Source organism: Nyctereutes procyonoides, unplaced genomic scaffold (assembly GCF_905146905.1).
Source record: "Nyctereutes procyonoides isolate TBG_1078 unplaced genomic scaffold, NYPRO_anot_genome, whole genome shotgun sequence".
Classification (NCBI taxonomy): Eukaryota; Metazoa; Chordata; class Mammalia; order Carnivora; family Canidae; genus Nyctereutes; species Nyctereutes procyonoides.
Genome location: NW_026575030.1, coordinates 31,832,058 through 31,853,059, shown reverse-complemented (window position 1 = coordinate 31,853,059; position 21,002 = coordinate 31,832,058). Strand labels below are relative to the sequence as shown.

Genomic DNA, 21,002 nt, shown 5'->3' with positions numbered 1-21,002 from the left:
TGCAGGAAGAGTAAATGGAGAGCCTAAAAATAAAAAGAGGCTGTCATAAAAATAAACTAAGACACAAATTGTGCTTTATAAACTTCTATTTTCAGTTACCATTTTGCTACTCCTGATTTGATACCTGTGGAAGAGGAGTTTCCTCAGGGGATACAGACTGCTCTGTGGTTTTGGTACCCGAGATACCACTGTAGCTTTTTTTCTTCTTCCCGCACATGGGGCCATAAGACCCATAATAAGCCATTTTTCTGCTGAGCCCTCTTCCATTCAAGTAGACACCCATCACTTTAGCTTGAAAGAAGCTTGGGTTTATAGAATGGACATTCGATGAGAGAATAACACTTATTGCCTGCTTATTATGTGCCCCCTGACACTGTGTAAGTTTTATATGAATTAATTCCCTTAAATCTTACATCAGCCTTGGGAGTTCGGATTCCATTATCATTCCCACCACATTGATGAGGAAATAGGCACAGAGAGGTGAAATAACTTGAAGTCATACAGCTGGCAAATGTGAGAAGTAGGATTCAAGCCAGGTGTTGGAGCCAAGGAGAAAGTGGAATTTAAAAATAGGAGCTACATAGGACTTAGGGGGAAACAGGTTACGACTACATCTTTCCAGAGGCTCATTTACAGAAGAAGATTGTGAAGGAAGGAAATCTGGATGGGAATTCAGGCAAATCTTTTACCCCCCTAGGTCTTGTCTACAATGAGTGAAAAAGTTTCGGCCCTTTCAGGTCAGAAGCTCTGTGCAGTTGAGGGTGGTGTTTTATTTTTAGTGGAGACCTGGAACCAAAGAAGCATTAACTTTATACTCAACATACAGATTCACCCGATCTTTTCTGAAAGATAGTTGATTTACCCCCAAGACACATTTCTCACAGGCTTCTGATTGCCTTGCAAGAGCACTTCTCACCTACAAACAGATAACAGTTTCAGGAAAAAAATGAAGTGATGAGGACAGTTAAGGAAAGGCCCCAGCCACTATCCAGGTGCTGACAGCTCTAGCACACATGGAGAAAAAAAACCATGGACATACAACTGCCCAGAGTCCAGGAGGCTGAGGATTAGGATTAGCATTCTTGACCATAGTACACCTCTACTTACCGACCTCAGACCAAATTACTGTATAACAAAATAGAAATTTCAAAACTACCATTGGCCATAAAGTGAGAGAAAAAGACATGATAGTTACCTGTTTCTCAGTACTCTGCAGGTAATGTGGATCTCAGGGCTCACGATGCCTCAGGGTGGCCCCTCACTGACTTCCCTCCATAGAATCCATGACCCTCACTTTGGGCCTTTGGATATTTGCACATGACCAGTGCCACCATACCATGTATGTATCTACGATTTTGGTTTTTTGCTTTTTAAAATGAGTCTTGTCTCTTTAGATGGATTTTCAGCTCTTGGAATTCATAGAGGTCATGAACCCTTCTTCATTTAAATCCCTGCATGTTCTGAGTACTGTTGGATACACAATGTAATATAATAAATTCCTGTTTGGGTTGCCTGAGTGGCTCAGTTTGGTTGAGCTTCTGACTTCGGCTCAGGTCATGATCTCAGGGGCCTGGGGGCCTGAGATCGAGCCCTACATCAGACTCCATGCTCAGCGAGGAGTCTGTTTGTCCCTGTTCCCACCTGTACTCTCGCCCTCACCTCTGCCCCACTCCTGCTCTCTCTCTCAAATAAATAAAATGTTAAAATTAATTAATTCTTGTTGAGTATAGGGACTTTATCATGAACAGATGCTATGTATAGATAGCTGAACAAGAAAGAAATAATCATGAAACAATCTTCACTCTTCCATTTCACTATATCCTGTTTCCATAGTTGATCTATTTGTGGATCTCAGATTTTCCTTATCTTCTCCATTCCCATTCATGTCCCTGTTCTGCTTCTGAGAGCAAGAATCTTCAAAACCTCTCCCCTCACTTCCATTTCTAATCTAAATACCCTACCAGGTCCTATCTAATCTAATCTAAAGTATTTCCCACTACTCTGTGCCAGCTTGGCCCAGTCTCTGTTGGAGCTGCATCAAGGCTTTCTGCTGGAAGCCCTCCACCTCTGCAGGGTGTGGTGATGTGGGCCCTGCACTTTCCAGTTCTGTCTGGCCTGCTCACACCTGGCAGGCAGGGAAGAGCAGGGAAGATGTCTATTTAGATCATGAGCCTTCTAAAAAACCCTTTGTGCATGTGCTCTGGAAGTGCTGCTTGTATGAGCCTCAAATCCTGCATATTTGTGCGCCTTTCCCTGTCTCACACAGCCTCATCTAAACAGGCACCCCTCTCATGACTCTAAAGACACAAAGAGTTGTTTCTCAGGTTGTTTTTGGTGAGAGCAGACCTATGGACATCAACTTTTAAGAGTTACAGAGTAAAAAAAAAAAAAAAAAAAGAACAGTCAAGGTTATAAAAACTCAGTTGCGGGGCCAGCTGCTATAGAGAGGTCGAGTAAGCTACAGTTAGAAAGGTATTCTTCAGATTTGGCTACTCAGAGAGCCATTGGTCACTTTAGTAAGGGCAGTTTCAGTAAGGTGGCAGGGAAAAGACAGCAAAAAGCTTGGCTTTCAGGGAAGAGTCAGTGGGTACAGAGAATGTATGGTTAGAGAGGGGCCTTTCAAGATGAGAACAAGTTGATTTGGTATACTTTTATGCTAAGATGAAAAGTCTAAGGACATAGAGGCAAAAGATACAAGAAAGATGATGACTGGAGACAGGCACCTGAGAAGGAAGGAAGAAGAGACAACCCCCACCTCACATTCAAGTCCTTTTGTCGACTGCTCAAAATTATTGAATGTACAATCTATGCTTGATCTCCTAACGTTTGATTCTATACCTACATCTTATCTGGCATTTATCTCTATTTATTATTTGAAATACCATTTATATTATTCATCTGAATATTTTTGCAGAATGGCAACATAGCATTCAACATGAAAACCCTGCATGACTGTGGGAAGCCACTTAGCCTCTATGAGCTCCAGTGTCCTCATCTGCAACATGAGATGATAGCATCATTAGCATAATATTGTAACACTGCACAGAGGTAATGTCCATGAATGGAGTGGTTGTAACTGTTGAATTGAAAATTCCTTAGAATAAGGACATGCATCACATGTAATCCTGCAGGAATACTGCGCATGATATTAGCACCTGACAGCCTGGCTGGTCCACAGAAGAAACAAATACAAAAAAGATAGTTTTTTTTTTTTTTTCCTAAGTCATTAACAGCATACCCCAATGACACCAATTCCTCTACCACTGCTACTTCGCAGGTAGATCTGTTCCTTGGTTTTCAAATTCAGAAGGATCAGCTGGTTTCCAGCTATGTACATCACAGTATTGCTGTCCAGAAGTTGTAGATTGGCCCGCTTTTTGCAGTCATAACCAAAGGAATGACTGAGCGAAGATTGTTAAGGAAAAGAAGTGAAATAAAGTAAGCATCCAAGAGACAGGAAAAGTAATGAAATACATATATTTTAAAAATCTGTGCCCATTGATAAAGGCTCAGTGTTGAAGTAGTTGAGTTTTACTTTGAAACTCAGAGTTTTTAGTTATTACTAATGCAACTTTGTTTTTAAGTTAGGTGAAAATTCTCATACTCCTATTTAGTCGATATCTTAATTTTCCTAAAGAAATCCTCAAAGCAGGTTAATTTTATAAAAGTAGAAGTATTATATAGGCCTCTTCCTTGATGTTGAAAGGCAAGATGTTTAAAATTCTGAAAGAATGTTATGCAATTCTGACACACCCAGTGACAATGGGACTAATATAATAAATCCACATAAAGGTACTTGAAAGTTAATTCATGTGAACAGATCAAGAAAATGGACAAAATAATATGTAGTGTAGAAGTATATATAACAAATATGCTAACATTTCCTTTCTGAGCTTGTAGTATGTGTGTGTGTGCAGGTGTGTAGAGGAGTGTGTGTGTACGTGCACATTTATGCTATACAGTAAATCTGCACTAATTCAAAATACAGGTTAAAATAATCTGTTTTCATAAAACATCCTTTAAATGTACATTATTAGTACATTCAAGTTTAAATTAATATGATATAAATGTAATAATTAAATAAGACTTAACTATAAAAAATAGTTTGCAAAAGAAATATTACCGCATATCTTACATAGATAGATTTGTATTTTCTAAGAATTCACTGTTGAACACAAAAGTTAAAGGACCATTAGAGAAATCTTTATTTTTTGAGCCCTGATCTAAAATATAAATTCTGATTTTAGAGGATTACCTTTACTTTTAAGTGCATATTTTTAGAGAAAGAAACTATGCAGAGTTTTTAATAAGAATATCTACAATTGTAAAAAAGAAAAATTCAATTAATCCAATTTAATTGTGAAGTATATACAAATTACAACAAACTAGACATGACTATACATACCTCATTGCCTAAGAGTTAAATTGAAAAAGAGAGGGCACATTTCAGGGCTTTTGATCTGCTCAAGAAAAAGGAATTTCATCAATTTAATAAAGACATAAATACTTAAAATTGAACGTTATGTAGAAGTACAAATGGATATGTGATCCAAAGATTTTGCAGAAGCTATTCGGGCCTCGTGGAAACTATCAGAGATCTCCTGACAAATAAGCAGTGGGAGTCACAGTGTCCTTACCCTCACAAATCCTGATATGGGGTAGGAGGCTTCACCTATGCTCCTTTTCCCTTTCCCCAAACTGCTATTCTCACCTTTCCTTCCTCTTTTTCCCAGGTGTCAGTGTAACACTTTGGAGGGCTAAAAGCCAGGTCTATGGCTGGGAGAGTAGAAATAGGCTACCATCTTTTCACTAACTTGGGTGGCAGTTGGGAATCAGATATGTGATCATTTATCTGATATTACCATCTCTAATATTGGAGTTGGGGGTGGGAGCAACTCTCTTTCACTTGCTGCTGCTCTCCAATGCAGAATGGGTTGAGATGGTAACTTCCCAAACTCTTCCCCTCCAAATCACAGCCTGCTTTTTCTCCCAGCTCATCTCTATTTCCTAGAATGTTGAGTACAGTGCCTTGAGCCTTACTTAGGCATTCAATAAACGTCTGTTGGATGAATTAGTTAATTAATGTATAGCTAGAGTCTGATGTTTCTCTTTTAACTCCAGAAGACAGTGGCAGCTATTGACCAGACCTTGGAAGATGTTAAATTCTGTTCTGGTGTACCTTCAACTCCCTTCTGTCTTATCCTATTCTCTCTTCTGACTTGAATCTTCTGAATTTCCTATCAGAGACTCAGGGCCTTCACCATGTGTTTGTGGGCATCTAGGACTCTCATTTTACGATTGCGCTTAAATACATCTTATAGAAATTATGCTAAGATTTAGGTGATATTTAATAAATGACATATTTCTTGATTGATTTACAAGACACAAACTCAAAAATTGAAGTAGACTAAGTATAATTACTGAAGTATAAAAGAGTATGCAGGGGATACATGACAGCTGACTTCTCCTTGGAGCTTCTCATAAAGAAATAGAGATTTTATCTATTCCATCCCTGGAGAGCAAGAGCTGTCTAATGAGAGATGTTACTGAGAGGCAGTTTTTGATTCAAGGCCTGGAAGACCTAATAATGTAAGCTATCCAAAAATGGGACAGGCGACTTTGTGGCTTCCCTAATTTTGAAAGTGTTCACAAAGGGTCTATAGATTATACAGCTACTCATCCAGTATGAATAGAAGCAATTCGTATAACAAGTCAAAAGTCAAGGTCACTCTGATTCTTATTATTTGGAATCTAGGCATATCTCTCTAGTACAGAAATCCCTGTATCCCGGAGCAGCAAGTCCCCAGTGTTGGGGGCTGGGAGAGGGCAACACAATCAAAAGTATCTGGGAAGCTTTTTCACACTACAAGTGTCCAAGTCCTTCTCTGTATGGATATAATGCAGTAGGTCCAGGAAAGGTATCAGAGAATGTGTATTTTAGGAAAATCTTCTGAGTGACTCTGATAAAGTACCTCATCTGAAACAAAACAATAGGCTAGAACAATAGGCTAGAAACAAATAGGCTAGAACAATAAGCTAGAAACAAAACAATAGGCTAGAACAAAACAATAGGCTAGAACTGATACACTACCTCATTTGAAACAAAACAATAGGCTAGAAGAAAGGCAATAGTCGAACTTTTATCAGGAACTTATCCAAAGACCACATATGCAAAAAAATCCTTAAGAGAAAAAGCTTCAAGTTAAAAGATTCAGGTTGAATTAGTTTTAGTTATACTTGGGATTGAAATGGAAAATTATAATAACATGTTCTATTTTTATATAAAAACCAAAACTGAGTCAGGAAGTACACTGCCCTCCTCTTTAAGCACACCTTGTATAAGAGGCCTGGCAGTGGTTGAGGCCATGTAGTTCTAACCACCACCCATCTGAAACTAAACATATTAAATTGCCAGTCAAGGGCATTAATGGAAATCTTCTCCCGACTATCCCTATCACAAACCAACATTGTACTGTGATCCTAAAACCTTTTGTTGATTTATCCCCACCTTTAATTTTTTTCACAGACTCTTATTCTCCAGACGAATTAAAATGTGTTATTTTGTGCCCTACTTCCTGAGGATTGTCTTCTGATATTCATCTGATAAATAATGTGTAAGTACTACTGCCTGACAATGGCATCTGTGGTTTAAGAAACCAATGATTTTAACTAGGTAGCCACTGAGAAAGGGATGTCAGGCTTAGAGAGGTGGTAAAGCATGATAAGAGGCCTTCTGGTTTCCTTCACATCATGTCTCACAAAAGACAGCCTGAAAAGCATCATTTCTTATTATGGTTATTTGGCATCAACAAAAGCTTAGTATAAATTAAGATTTCAACTTCTCTAAAGGCCAAACTTTTTGGAATTGCCTAAGACAGGGATCGGCAAACTTTTTCTATAAAGGGTCAGATAGTAAATAGTCTAGGCGTTGTGGGCCAGGTGACCTCTGTTATAACTACTTAATTCTGCCCTTGTAGTGTGATATCAGCCACAGACAAAATGTAAATGAATAAGAATTGCTGTGTTCCAATAAAACTTTATTCATGAAATCAGACTAGAGGCCAGATTTGGTCCGTGGGCTGGTTTGCCGACCCCTGACCTAAGAAACTGAAATCCAAAAATCATATACATGTAACTGGAGTGGATACACAAGTGTGAGGAGATCCAGTGGTATGTTCGAATCCGGAGTCACAAAAGGCATCAAAACAAGCTCCATATAATCGTAGAAGAAGTTCTCTGAGATTTTCTTCTTAACTTCCTCCTCTGCCCCTTCTGAGGCTGAAGCAGGGGCTTCCAAATACTGAGATTCTAAAAAATTAAAATATTTAAACTAAGAAGGTCATCTAGTGAATCCTAAATTGTATTTATCAAAGGCAAGAGGCATGTACCTAGCCTGCAGTACTCTAGCAGTAAGTACTACCAGTGGCCTAGTAGGAGGCCACCCACTAATGAGCATGAGAGGAAGAGCCAACCTGCCTATTTGCATCAGGGTAAATGCAGATCTCTGGTCATGGTTTCTGCAGTCTCAAAGAGGAACTACTAATTAGTTCCAAGGGAGAATTATAATTCACTAATCTGGGATAGAGCATTCCTTAGACCATCCTACTCCCCAGAAAACCAAATATGAGAGTTTTGTATGTGATCCTCAGAAACCTAAAGTATAACTCCAGAGCTGCTAAATCACCCTATTAAAATATGTTCCATACTTTTCCTTTTATCACACTGACACAGCCTGCAAATTTTTATTTCTATAGATTTATAACTGTTCAATTTGGGCAACTTGACTTTAAAACAGTTACTATTATTGATAGAAAAATAATAATGCTTACCTCTAATGGTTTCCACATAGTCATCTTGAAATGAACTTGAACTTCCTTCCAAATGTTCCATAGAATAATCATCATCCTCTAAATATGATTCTCCTCCCCCTTCAGTAAGTGTTTTATCTGTGGCATCTTCTAAAGCTTTGTTACCCTCTCTCACAGCAGCTATTAAAAGTAATTTGTTTTAGTAATTTCTACATTTTGAATTAAACATTTCCTTATTTCCAAAAGAGCTAGCATTTTCTGATCACAACAGTAATAAATTAAAAATAAACTATGATATCTGGAAAACCTACAAATATTCGGAAATCAAAGAACATTTAAAAATAATGTATGGGTCAAGGAGAAATCAACAAAGAAATTTTAAAATATTTCAAACTAAATGTTAATTAAAATATAATATGTCAAAATTTGTGGGATGCAACTAAGACAATGCTTAGAGGGAAATTCATAATTTTTGTGTAGTTATAAGAAAAGAAGAAAAGTCAAAACTCAGTGACCTAAAGCTCTACCTCATGGATCTAGAAAAAGCAAAAAGGAAAATAAAAATAAATAACAAATAATAAAAATGAAAGCAAGGATCAATTAAAAATAAGGTAAACAAACATAGAGAAAATTAGCAAAACCAAATTCTTATTCTTTGATATGATTGACCAAATGGAGAAACTCCTAGATAGACCAACCAAGAAGAGAGAGACAATATAAATCTCCAACATCAGGAATGAAAATACATCCTAGAGTTATGCCAACAAATTTTACAATTTAAAAGAAATGTACAAATTCTATGAAACAAAGTTACAAAACTTACAAAAGAAGAAATAAACAACTTTCTGTTTATTAAAGAAATTGAATTCATTAAAGATTTTCCCATTAAGAAAATTTCAGGCCAACATACTTCACTGGTGAATTTTACCAAACATTTAAGGAAGAAATAATACCAAGTGTACACAAAACATTTCTGAAAATAAAAGAGACCAAAATCTTTCTCAGTTTATTACATGAGACCAGCAACAATTTAGTCCTTTCATAAGAATCAGAATCAATGTCTTGGTAGTTAAGAATCCTTCATCCTGGGCAGCCCTGGTGGCTCAGCGGTTTAGCGCTGCCTTCAGCCCAGGGTGGGATCCTGGAGACCTGGGATGCAAGTCCCGCATTGGGCTCCCTGCATGGGGCCTGCTTCTCCCTCTGCCTGTGACAGTGCCTATCTCTCTCTGTGTGTCTCTCATGAATAAATAAATAAATAAATAAATAAAATCTTTAAAAAAAAAAAAATCCTTCATCCTTGTGACAAATTCTGGATGGTTTGGCTGATACATTTGGCCTGGATTTCTTGATAGGACTACGCAGAAACCCCTTGTTGAATATGGGGAGAGTCAACTTTAATCTTTCTGCTCAGTGGAAAACCAAGAAACTGATGGATTCTGCATGAGAATTCCATATTCCATATTGCTCATATCTTAGCAAGCCTGAGAAAAGGACAAGGTCTCCAGGCGAAAACAAAAACAAAAACAGAGAGAGAGAGAGAGAGAGAGAGAGAGAGAGAGAGAGAGAGAGAATGGGGAAGCTACCAGGTATGTGGCCAAATCAGAAAAGAGACCTCTTACAGCACCAAGATAAAGGGTTTCAGGATACCAGCAAATTGCTTCATGTTACCTTTTGGGATCCTAAGAATCACAGTGTGTGAATTTATGAGCTGAGCACAGGGCCAGACCATAGTTAACAGTCCTGCCCCTATAAGGGTCTAGTATAAGAAAGGGAGACCCTGAGGTAGTGCTACAAAGGGTCATTATTATTAAATCCATCCATTCAGAGAAATGCTGCAAAGGACTGGAGACCAAAAAGTAGGTAATCCTGTGTCAGAAAATAGAAAATGGAGAAAAGTGGAAATAGAACATCAAGAGAGAACAAACTAACATTTCTGAAGACAGTGATATAATGATCCTTTTTGGAGAGATAATTCTAGTGGTAGTATGGAGAGAGACTTGAACAGGAAGACTTGAGTAGAAATCTTTGTTGTAAGAGTCCAAGGAAGAGGAGATAAATATCTCAAATAAAACATGATATGGAGAAATTACAGATAGGTCTCAGATTCGTTGAAATAGTTTAATGTAAATTTTGTAAATGAATTGATCTGCCCAGGTCTCCTCTAGGTGAATAATCAAAATAATATTTCTGAAACTATATTTAGGATTAGAAGGAGAAAAGTCCAGACTCCACTAAGACATCTAACACCATAATGCCCCATTAGAAAAAGCAAGCCATCTTTAAAAAATCCTTTTACACAATTCTTCACATTTTCTTCTGCTTTTTTTTTTTTTTTGAGTATAGTTGAGTATAATGTAACACAATGTTACATTAGTTTCAGGTCTACGACATAGTGATTCAACTTCTCTATACATCATTCTATGCTCACTACTAGTTTAGTTACCATCTATCACCCTAAAATCCTATGACAATATATTCCCTATGCTGTATCTTTTATTCCTGTGACTTATTCATTCCTAATTAGAAGCCTGTATCCCACTCTCCTTCACCCATTTTGCCCATCCTCCCATGCCCTTCGCCTCTGCCAACCATCAGTTTGTTCTCAGTATTTAAAAGTCTGATTCTGCTTTTTATGTATGTAGTTTTTTTGTTTCAGAATGGATTTTACTGGTAAAAGTTAGGGTTAGAAACATTCAAATTCATAAAATTTAAATAAGACAGGAAAATTATGCCTTGAAGCTATGGTAATCACATGATTAGCTGATTCTGCTTTTAATTTGTTTATTCATTTGCTTTCTTTTTTTTTAAGATTTTATTTATTTATTCATGAGAGACACAGAGAGAGAGAGAGAGAGGCAGAGACACAGGCAGAGGGAGAAGCAGGCTCCATGCAAGGAGCCCAACGTGGGACTCCATCCTACGTCTTCAGGATCAGCCCCTGGGCTGAAGGCGGTGCTAAACTGCTGAGCCACCCGGGCTGCCCTCATTTGCTTTCTTTTTAGATTTCACATATAAATGAAATTATATGTTATTTGTTTTCCTCTAATTTATTTTACTTAGCAAAATACCCTCTAGGCCCATCCATATTGTTGCAAATGGCAAGTTCTCCTCTTTCTATGGCTGAGTATTGTTCCATTTTATATATATATAATTTATATAAATATATATAATATATATATTTATAGATAGAGATAGATACATAGATAGAAAACCGCATGTTCCCTATCTTTTCCTTTATTAGTGAATGCCTGAGTCACTTCCATATCTCGGCTATTATAAATAATGCTGCAATAAACATGAGGGTGCATAGATCTTTTGAAATTAGTGTTTTTATTTTCTTTGGGTAAATACCCAGTAGTGGATTTATTGGATCATATGGTATTTCCATTTTTTAATTTTTAGGAAACCTCCATAGTGTTTTCCACAGTGGCTGCACCAATTTACATTCCCATCAACAGACCACAAGGGTTCTTTTTTACTAACACTTTTGTTTCTTGCCTTTTTGAGTCTAGCCATTTTGACAGGTACAAGGAGATATCTCATTGTGGTTTTAATTTGCATTTCCCTCATGATAACTAATGTTGAGCATCTTTTCATGTGTCCATTGGCCATCTGCATGTCTTCTTTACAAAAATATGTATTCAGGTCCTCTGCTCATTTTTAAGCCATGCTTGCGATTTTTTTGGTGTTGAGTTGTATAAGTTCTTTATATATTTCAGATATTAATCCCTTATTGGATATATCATTAGCAACTATCTTCTCCCATTCAGTGGATTGCCTCTTGTGTTTGTTAACTGTGTCCTTTGCTGTGCAAAAGCTTTCTATTTTGAAATGGTCCCAATAGTTTATTTTTGCTTTTGTTTCTCGTCTTAGGAGATATATCTAGAAAAATGTTGCTATGGCCAATGCCAACGAAATTACTACCTATGTTTTCTTCTAGGAGTTTATGGTTTAGGTCTTGCATTTAAGTCTTTAATCCATTTTGAGTTTTGTGTATGGTGTAAGAAAATGGTACCGTTTCATTCTTTTGCATGTAGCCATCCAGTTTTCCTAGCACCATCTGTTGAAAAGACTGTGTTCTCCTCATTGTCCATTCTTGCTTCCTTGTCATAGAATAATTGACCATGTAAACATGTGCTTATTTCTGGTCTCTATTCTGTTCCATTGATCTATGTGTCTATTTTGGTGCCAGTACCATACTGTTTTGATTACTACAGTTTTGCAGTATATCTTGAAGTCCGGACTTGTGATATCTCCAGCTTTGTTCTTTTTCAAGATTGGTTTCACAATTCAAGGTCTTTTCTGGTTCCATATGAATTTTAGTATTTTTTGTTCTATTTTTGTGAAAAATGTTATTGGTATTTTGATAGCAATTGCATTGAATCTGTAAATTGCTCTGGGTAATATGAACATTTTAACAATATTAATTCTTCTAATCCATGAGCATGGAATACCTTTCCATTTGTTTGTATTTTCTTCAATTTCTTTCATCAGTGTTTCATAGTTTTCAGAGTACAGGTCTTTCACATTCTTAGTTAGGTTCATTCCTAGGTATTTTATTCCTGTTGGTGTGACTGTAAATGGGATTGTTTTCTTGATTTTTCTTTCTGCTACTTTGTTATTAGTGTATAGACACGCAACTGATTTCTGGGTATTAATTTTGTACCCTGAAACTTTACTGAATTCATTTTTTATTTTTAATATTTTTTGTGAAATATTTAGGGTTTTCTCTGTATAGTATTATGTCATCTGCAAATAATGACAGTTCGCTTTCTTTACCAATATGAATGTCTTTTATTTCTTTTTCTTATCTGATTGCTGTGGCTAGGACTTCCAGTACTATGTTGAATAAAAGCAGCAAGAGTGGACATCCTCATCCTGTTCCTGATCTAAGAGGAAAAGCTATTTTTCACCATTGAATATGATGTTAGACATAGGTTTTTCATATATGACCTTTATTACATCAAGGTATGTTCTCTCCAAACCCACTTTGTTGAGAGTTTTTATTATAAATGGATGTTGGATTTTGGATGTCAAATGCTTCTTCTGCACCTATTAAGGTGTACAATACTTACCCTTCATTTTGTTAATGTGGTGTATCACATTAATTGATTTGCAAATATTGAACCACCCTTGTATCCTGAGAATGAATCCCACTTGATCATGGTGAATGATTTCTTCAACGTTTTTTGACTGTGGTTTGCTAACATGTTGTTGAGGATTTTTGCATCTATGTTCATCAGGGATATTGGCCTGTAGTTATCTCTTTTTTGTAATGTCTTTGGTTTTAGTTTCTGGGTATTTCTGTTCTGTTTGCAGTATATGATATTCCTCCATATGTTATCCAATTTAATCCTCAAACAACTCACAATTATCATCTTACTGAGTGAGAAAGGTGAGGAAATTGAGGCTCAAAGAGGTGACATAATCTATCCCAGATGAAGCATCTCTAAGCAGTAGACCCAAGCCTCATACCTAGAGTCCATCCCTTTCTACTACACTGTATTAGAAAAGTTCGTTAAAGACTTTGTAGACCTCACAGGAGAGAGCAACACCAGATGTTCAGAGAGGTCATTATCAACATAGAGTGACAGTAACTTCTGTGTGCCAGTCTCTGCTCTCAAAGAACTTAGAATTTAGTAAGAGTTAAACTAAAAGTAAACCATTTCTGTTATATAAATTTAAGTACTCTTTAAAAGTAATTGTACCTAAATTTAGTAATAAAAACCTAAGTGTGTATTATCTTTACTTACATCTTGATGCAGACTTCAAGGAGCTCAGAGACCGCTTCCCAGGACTCTTTGATCTATCTAATCTCTCCCCATAAGAATCCTGATCACCTGGTTCTTTCATTTCCTCTGCAAGCACAAAATTGAGACAGCTGTGAGATAAAAATCATTTACAGATATTTTTCTCCTAACAAATTCCACAAGCACCAAACAGCATGTGTATTGATAACTGTATGTTTGCAGAGTAACCGAGATGACTTCACCAGCAGGAGGGATAGCCACCAGTCAAAAGACCTCGCACAACGGTAGAATATAGTCAGTCCCTTTTTCTAGGCAAAGTTACCGCAGTGCCATCTGATTTCCCAGAAGCCTGCAGTGAAATGCCATTCCAGTCCATCTTTTCTCTAAGTATTCCATCATTAAAGTTAACCCCCTGCCATCCTTTCTTTGGTTCATCCCCTCCATTTCCTCTTCCCATCATTTAATTACCCTGGTGTTACTAATTTTGATTTTTAAATATTTGTTCAGGGCACCTGCTATGTATCAAGTCTTACAGTAAGCACTAAATTATGGTACTGAACTAGAGATGTGATTTCTAACTTTGTGGAGCTTGTTGCTTAGAAAGATAGATATTAGGGGCACCCAGGTGGCTCAGTGGTTGAGCATCTGCCTTTGGCTCAGCTCCTGATCCTGGGGTCCTGGGATCGAGTCCCACATCAGGCTCCATGCAGGGAGCCTGCTTCTCCCTCTGCCTATGTCTCTGCCTCTCTGTGTCTCTCATGAATAAATAAATAAAATCTTTAAAAAAAGAAAAATATTGAATGAGCAATTAAAATATCATAAATGCTACAAAAAGGAAAGAATAGGGTCCTGTGGGCATATCTAATAAGATGCTTAACCCATGTCCTCAAGCTCAGGAAGAGGTATTTGAGACAAGGGTGATGAGTAGAACTCGGCCAGGCCTAGAATGGACAGTGTGTGTTAGGCAGAGGGAATTTGAGAGTGAGCTGTGTCTGTGAAGGGCTGAAGGCAGTCTGTTGTGAGAGTAGGAGAGTGAAATGGGCGGCGAAGAGGAGGCCAGCAGCAGATTATAGAACTGTCTCTAAGTTTTTGCTAAGGAGTTTACAACTTAATTTCTATGGCAATTGAAAGTCACTGAAAGGTTTTAAGGAGGGAAGTGACATATCAGGTCTTCCCTGTCCTCTCTCTATTGCAGCTCTTCATCTTTGAAAGCACCTGCTATGTCCTCCTTGTAAGTGTTTGCTTCTTCACACTGCAGTATATCCTCAACATCCTTCTATGGCAAGGCTGGCAGGCAGAACAAAACCACAGTTCTATTTCACTCAGATTTGTGTTTTGATTTAGGTTTGAATCACAATTTGGCCACATAACCTCTACATGAACTCCTCAGTTGTAAATGGGAGTGAAATAAAAACAACTTACAAGGCTGCTATGAGAATTAATTGAACTAATGTATTGTTATGCCTTCCCGGTCTCTAAAGAAAGGGTAGGATGCCAAAACCAGATAGGATACACACTACATGATCAGTGGAGAGGTCCTTTCATCTGGACCTTGGGGGTCATTCCATCTGTTCTCCTGCAGTGACGTCATAATGATGCCCTGTCTTGATTTGGGGGACAATAGTGCAGGGTCCAAATGTTTTTCTTAAAAGCTATTATTATCAAGAAAGATGGCACTAAAATGGCACTTATGTTATTAAACTGTTTAGCACTCTGGAAGCCATTTTTCTGGGTTACAGGGATGATGATTTACCTTTTAAAAAGTTTGTCTGTGTGGGTTTTTTTTTCCTTAGTTGTTCTCCCTTTCCCCTTCCTTCCTTTCTTCCTTCCTTCCTTCCTTCCTTCCTTCCTTCCTTCCTTCCTTCCTTCCTTCCTCACTTGATTGTAAATATACACCCACTGGGGTTGAGAGGCATGTAGGAATCAAATGACAGAAAAATTTTAAGTAGCAAGATCTTTTAAAATCCAAATTCTATCATCCAGTATGTTTCCTTTTCCTTCCAGTTTGGATATGCAAACTTGCTTTCTACATTTATACAAATCACTGATTTGAAAATAATGAAATAATTATAATAATGAAATAATTTTTTAAAAAATCAATATCACAGGGTAATTTCAGTTATTGCAGTGTGGTTGCAAATGATCACATACTGTGGGTAAACTTCTTCAGATAGCTACAAATATATCCAAATGCTATTTTCTCCCTCCCTTTCAAGGTTCTTCATAATGTAAATTTACCAATTCAATTCTTAAAACTACTGAGCACACTTATATCAAATGGCATTATGCTAGGCATTGCAGAGGATGCAAAAATGAGCAATAGAGAGCCCTTGGTCTTAAATGCTTTACAATCCAGGAAAAAGAAATTGACAATTCTCTTTTAATATAGTCTCAGAATAAACTTTTCTAAATCACCGATCCACATCTGAAGCTGACCAGAACAAGGATGATCTGAAAGTCTTGACTAAAGAGTGACAATAGCTAAAGATTTTTCCTTAATAAAAAACAACATTTAAACTGTTGGAAGGAAAGTGGGTTTTGCCAACTGGGTTTGCCAACAAAAGTAAACTCATATTCTAGTGTTGCTAATCAATTAAGATCTGAGAGAAAACTTTTAGTTTGCAAATTTCAGTAACACTTCCATCAATAAATAGGTATTGCTTCAGTTCTCTATTGCTGTCATACAAATTTAGCAGCTTAAAATAACACCCATTTCTTATCTCATACTTTTGTGGGTCAGAAATCCAGGCACACTCAACTGGTTCTGAGTTTCACAAGGTCAAAACAAGGTGTTGGCAGAGCTACTTTTATTTCTGAAGGCTCTGGGGGAAAATCTATTTCTAGGCTTATTTAGATTATTAGCAGAATTCAGTTCCACGTGGTTGTAGGACTAAAGTCCCTATCTTCTTGTTGGCCATAGGTCAGGAGTTGTTCTAAGTTTCCAGAGGCCATAAGGCTCATGGTCCCCTTCAAAACCAGCAATGGTAGGTCAGTTACCTTTCAATGATTTCAATCTTATAGTTTTTCTTTTCTGCTTCTTACCAATAAAAGCTTCATGAGATTATTTTCTATCTTCTAGTCTTCTCTTTTCCAAATACACTTATTTTTAACATATTGTAACTCAACATTAATAGCATATATATTCTAATAAAGAGCTTATAAGACCTAATAAATTTACTTACAAGTTTATTATAAAATGAATAAGAAATAATTACAGTAAATAATTATGGTAACAATTATGGTGACATCATTCTGTAAACAAAGGGTTTAAACCACAACCAAAGGTAAATTCGTGTCAAGACAAAAGTATACTCTTTATCCCATGCTATTATAAACAATACATTCCTCAAGTGGCTAATGTTTCCATGCAATAAATTTTAATATCACAAACACAGTTACTATCAGGTTGTGTGCAGTATGAGAGAAAATACTGGAACCCAAGGAATTTCCCAAGTGTTCCGAACTAGCAACACTGGATAAAAAATACTGAGATCTTTTCTCGGCTTTCCTGGTTCAGAAAAGGTGGCTGAAGAACCTGTGAAATGTAATTGAGGTAAGGTAAGGTGGGAGGAGCTCCTGATCTTCTGGGGATTAGCAGTATAAATGATGAGATGGAGTAAGGTGGTTTTTATTTGGTTGGTTGGTTAGGTTTAAGATTGTTTAGAATAAAGGGATTGGAAAGTTGTAACCTGCTAAGGCTTTGGAGCCAGAATGGCTTGGGTTCATATCCTAGTTTGGCCAGGATCAAGGTTAGTGTGGCCAAGAGCCAAGTCTCTAGCACCCCTGAATCCTTAGTCCTTTTATATATAAAATGATGATAAATAAGGTTGTCTGGCATAGTCAGAAGTATTCAAATGTGATCTTTCATACCCATAGTTCTCAACGCCAGCTGCCCTCTGGAAAACTTTCATAGCATACCATTCTCAGACTCACACTTCCTATGTAATTCTTTTGTGCAGCCAAAGATAAGAAATTGGGGTTAAGGACCAGGGGTTTATATAAAGCACATAGTAGGTGCTCAAAAATGGTAGTTGTTTTTAGCATAATTACTACAAATTCTCTCCAGTACAGCCAGGGCTCAATAAATGTGACCACGGAATCTTCAGAGAGTTGAAAGAGGTCCAACCTCTCACCCAGTGAGAGCCGCACATCAACATCGAGCTCAGCACCATTAGGAGAGCAGTCTGGTGTGTCAGTCAGGCTGAGAACTGGCTAGCGTCTGACTGACTGTGCTTACAGCCTGGTTCCCCTTACTATACCCCTGTGAGGTGTTACACAGGTGTTCAACTTCTCTGAGCCTTGGTAGTCTCCTTTGCAAAGTTCAGTGCCTACTTCAAAGGTTGCTCAGAGATCTCACTGAGTTAATATGGTAAAGCTTTAAGAACAGTGCCTGGCACATAGGCACTCAGTATGTAAACTGGTTGAAGGGATTAATGCATTCATTCCTGAGTAAATGAATGGAACACTTCAAAAGACGATCAGTTGGCTTCGGTTTAAACATTTCAGGTAAGCGAGAAAGCACATTCTGTTAATGCTCAGCTGTAGTTTTTAGTTCATTTTATACTCAGTGAAATCTGCCTCCCTGCAACTTGGGTCCATTTTGCCCTTATTCTTCTGGGGACATTTACAACGTTTTCTTGTGTACTTATAACCATTCAAATAATTGTAGCTGCTTTACTTTTCTCCCTAGATCCTCTCTTTCCTAGCTACAGCATCCCAATGCTTTCAATTATTCCTCACTAACCAGGTTTCAACTCTTTTCTGTATCCTGAGAGCTCAAAGAAGTTCATTCCCAAATATCTCTCCCGATTTTGTATTTTCTCTGAAGGATCCAGACATTTTCCAAAAGAGATGAACTGTTACTCTACCCTTTGGGAACACTGTATTCCTTTAAGGCAGCCTAATATTACATTATCTTCTGGGTGTGTGTGTGTGGGGGGGGAGGCTCATTATATACTGACTGACTCATCATAATTCTGGTTGTAACCAACCATAATAACTACACCATACTTTGTTCTCAACCATTCCCATCTCATACAACTGAACTAGCTAGGTTTAGGAGTCTGTTTGAAGAACTACCTTTAAAAAAAAAAAAGAAAGAAAGAAAAGGTTTTATTTATTCATGAGAGACACAAAGAGAGAGAGGAAGAGATATAGGCAGAGGGAGAAACAGGCTCCCAGTAGGGAGCCCAATGTGGCACTCGATCCCAGGACCCCAGGATCATACCCTGAGCTGAAGGCATACAGACGCTCAACCACTGAGCCACCCAGGCGTCCCGAACTACCTTAAACGTACTTTTATTAGAGTCAGGTTAATTGATCCAGCCTATGGCTAATTCTGTTAGCCAACTCACTGGATAGGCTTTCAAGTTTTGAGTCAACCCTGAGGAAGCATAAAGAAAAAGAAAATCATAGTACAGTGGTGCAAAGGCATGTGTTGTTGCCAGACAGAGTGGTCCCTAAAGCAACATTACTTAGATTCATTCCCCAGATTCCAGGGTCAGTCCTCAGCCTCACAAACTCGGACACTCCATCTCTGCAGTGTGCCAGAGCTGGCCGTGTTAAGACTCAGCGATGGTCCTTGCAAACAGATGCTCGGTTTTCACTTAACAATGTGAAACACCACTGTGCAAAGACTAATAATAGTCCGTGTATTTTGAATGTTTACCACGTGTCAAACAGTTCTAAGGAGTCTGCACACGCTGTTTCATGTATTTCTCGAAACAACTCTAGGAGTTAGGTGCGACTTACAGACGAGAAAGCAGAGCAATTACCCTGAATCTCGGCCTCTCACCCATGCAGTTGGTTTCTGTGTCCCGTTGCCAAGCGAACAGTTGCTGAGACTTTTGAATTCATCCTCTCCCCTCTACTCCCACGGTCACACCCTCGTGTGGTTACGTTGTCTCACCTGTACCATTACCACAACCTCATACCTTGTCTCTGCCTTTTCTAGTCCATCTCTACCCTGCCTCTTGTAATTCCAAAACACAGCTTTCAGCGTGCTACTCTTCCTCTTTTAAACCTTTAATGGTTCCTCATTGCCACAGGAATAAGAACTCAGCTTCCGGGGCGCCTGGGTGGCTCAGTGGGTTAAGCACAGGCCTTCAGCTCGGGTTCTGATCCAGAGGCCTGGGATGGAGCCCCCATCTGGCTCCAGCGGGGAGTCCGCTTCTCCCTCTGCCCCTCCCCTGTTCATTCTCTTTCTCTCTCTCTCAAAAATAAATAAAAATCTTAAAAAAATGAAATAAAATAAAGGACTCAGTGTCCTTGGCATGGCACAAAGATCCCTCATCTTCGGGTCTGAGCTCATCTCCTGTCACTTCCCCCTTCCTACTCCCTCCTTAGCCCCTTCTCCTTCTCAAAAGTCTTAGTGGCCACCTGGGACAACTCACGATGGGCTGGACACACTGAGCACCTGTGTGCTACTTTAGCTACTTGGATGCCGCAAGTATTTACCGGGCACCTACTGCAGTGCCATGAATTTGCTCCCTACTTTGCCTGCAATATCCTATTTAATTGTAACAAGAACCCCACGAAGTAAGCATTGCCAGCTTTCTTTTTAGGGATCAGGAAGCTGAAGGTGCAGAGGGGTGAACCCCACAAGTGCGGGGCGAGCTGGTTTGCTCGGCCCCGGCACCTAGCCACTTCCCCAGCAGGCTCCCTGCTTCGGGCTGAGCCGCCTAACGGGCTCTCCTGGGGTCTCCCCGCCACCGCCCGCCCCGCCCCGGCCGGATGCGGAGCTCCCCGCAGCCAGGAACCCTGCCCACTGTGTCCACAGGCTCTAGCTCCGCGCCGGCCGACGCTGGCCCGGCCTAGGAGAAGTCCAGGTGGGGGCGGCCGCTCCCGGACTGGCCCGCGGCCCCGGCGGCCCCGGCGGCCCCGGCGGCCGCGGCGCCCCACTCACCCGCCGCCGCGCGTCGCCCGTCAGTAGCCGCCCCGGCTCCGCGTCCCCGCGTCCCGCGGTCGCCAGGCAACGCCGCCCCGCCTCCCGGGGGCGGAGTCTGCTGGGCCGCGGGGCGCATGCGCCGCCGGGGTGGGGGGTGGGGGGGCTCCGGGAGCCCTGGGTCTCCAGGCCTGCAGCCGGACGGAGGAGCCCAACACTCCAGCAGCTTGTGACCCCGCTTTGCGTCTATGTCAAGCTTATATAATAATTATCCCAAGCATTTTATACTGGTAAACGAGAGGACCTTTGGATACTTAGCTACCTGCCCGGTAAGTTAAAAATTAGCCTAAAGGGGCCGTGATCGCACAGGATCATCCGCAAAGATACACCACGAAGCCTTTTTTATTTCGTTATTTTCCGCTGTTACTCCTGTTGGCTTCTACGAGGAAATGATTTTATGTCGTGGGAGCCTTGGACTCCTGAGGCCCGGCGAGCAGGTGTAGCCTTCCTGCACGGACTTGTGGCCCTGAGCTGGGCCCTGAGCTGCGCCCTGAGCTGCGC

The 21,002-nt window shown here is 39.3% G+C and overlaps 1 protein-coding gene across 1 annotated transcript in view; it reads right to left on the bottom strand.

Annotated features, from left to right (window-relative positions):
- The window catches only part of CFAP44 (cilia and flagella associated protein 44), a 135,572-nt gene extending 114,978 nt beyond the window's left edge, over positions 1-20,594 (bottom strand). The window contains exons 1-5 of the mRNA XM_055316085.1: positions 20,463-20,594; positions 13,562-13,666; positions 7,830-7,988; positions 7,149-7,308; positions 3,239-3,401 (exon numbers count right to left, since the gene is read on the bottom strand). Coding sequence (XP_055172060.1) covers positions 3,239-3,401; positions 7,149-7,308; positions 7,830-7,988; positions 13,562-13,666; positions 20,463-20,580 — 705 coding nt within the window. The 5' untranslated portion in view covers positions 20,581-20,594. The remainder of the gene's footprint in view (positions 1-3,238; positions 3,402-7,148; positions 7,309-7,829; positions 7,989-13,561; positions 13,667-20,462) is intronic.
- Positions 20,595-21,002: the final 408 nt, after the last annotated feature.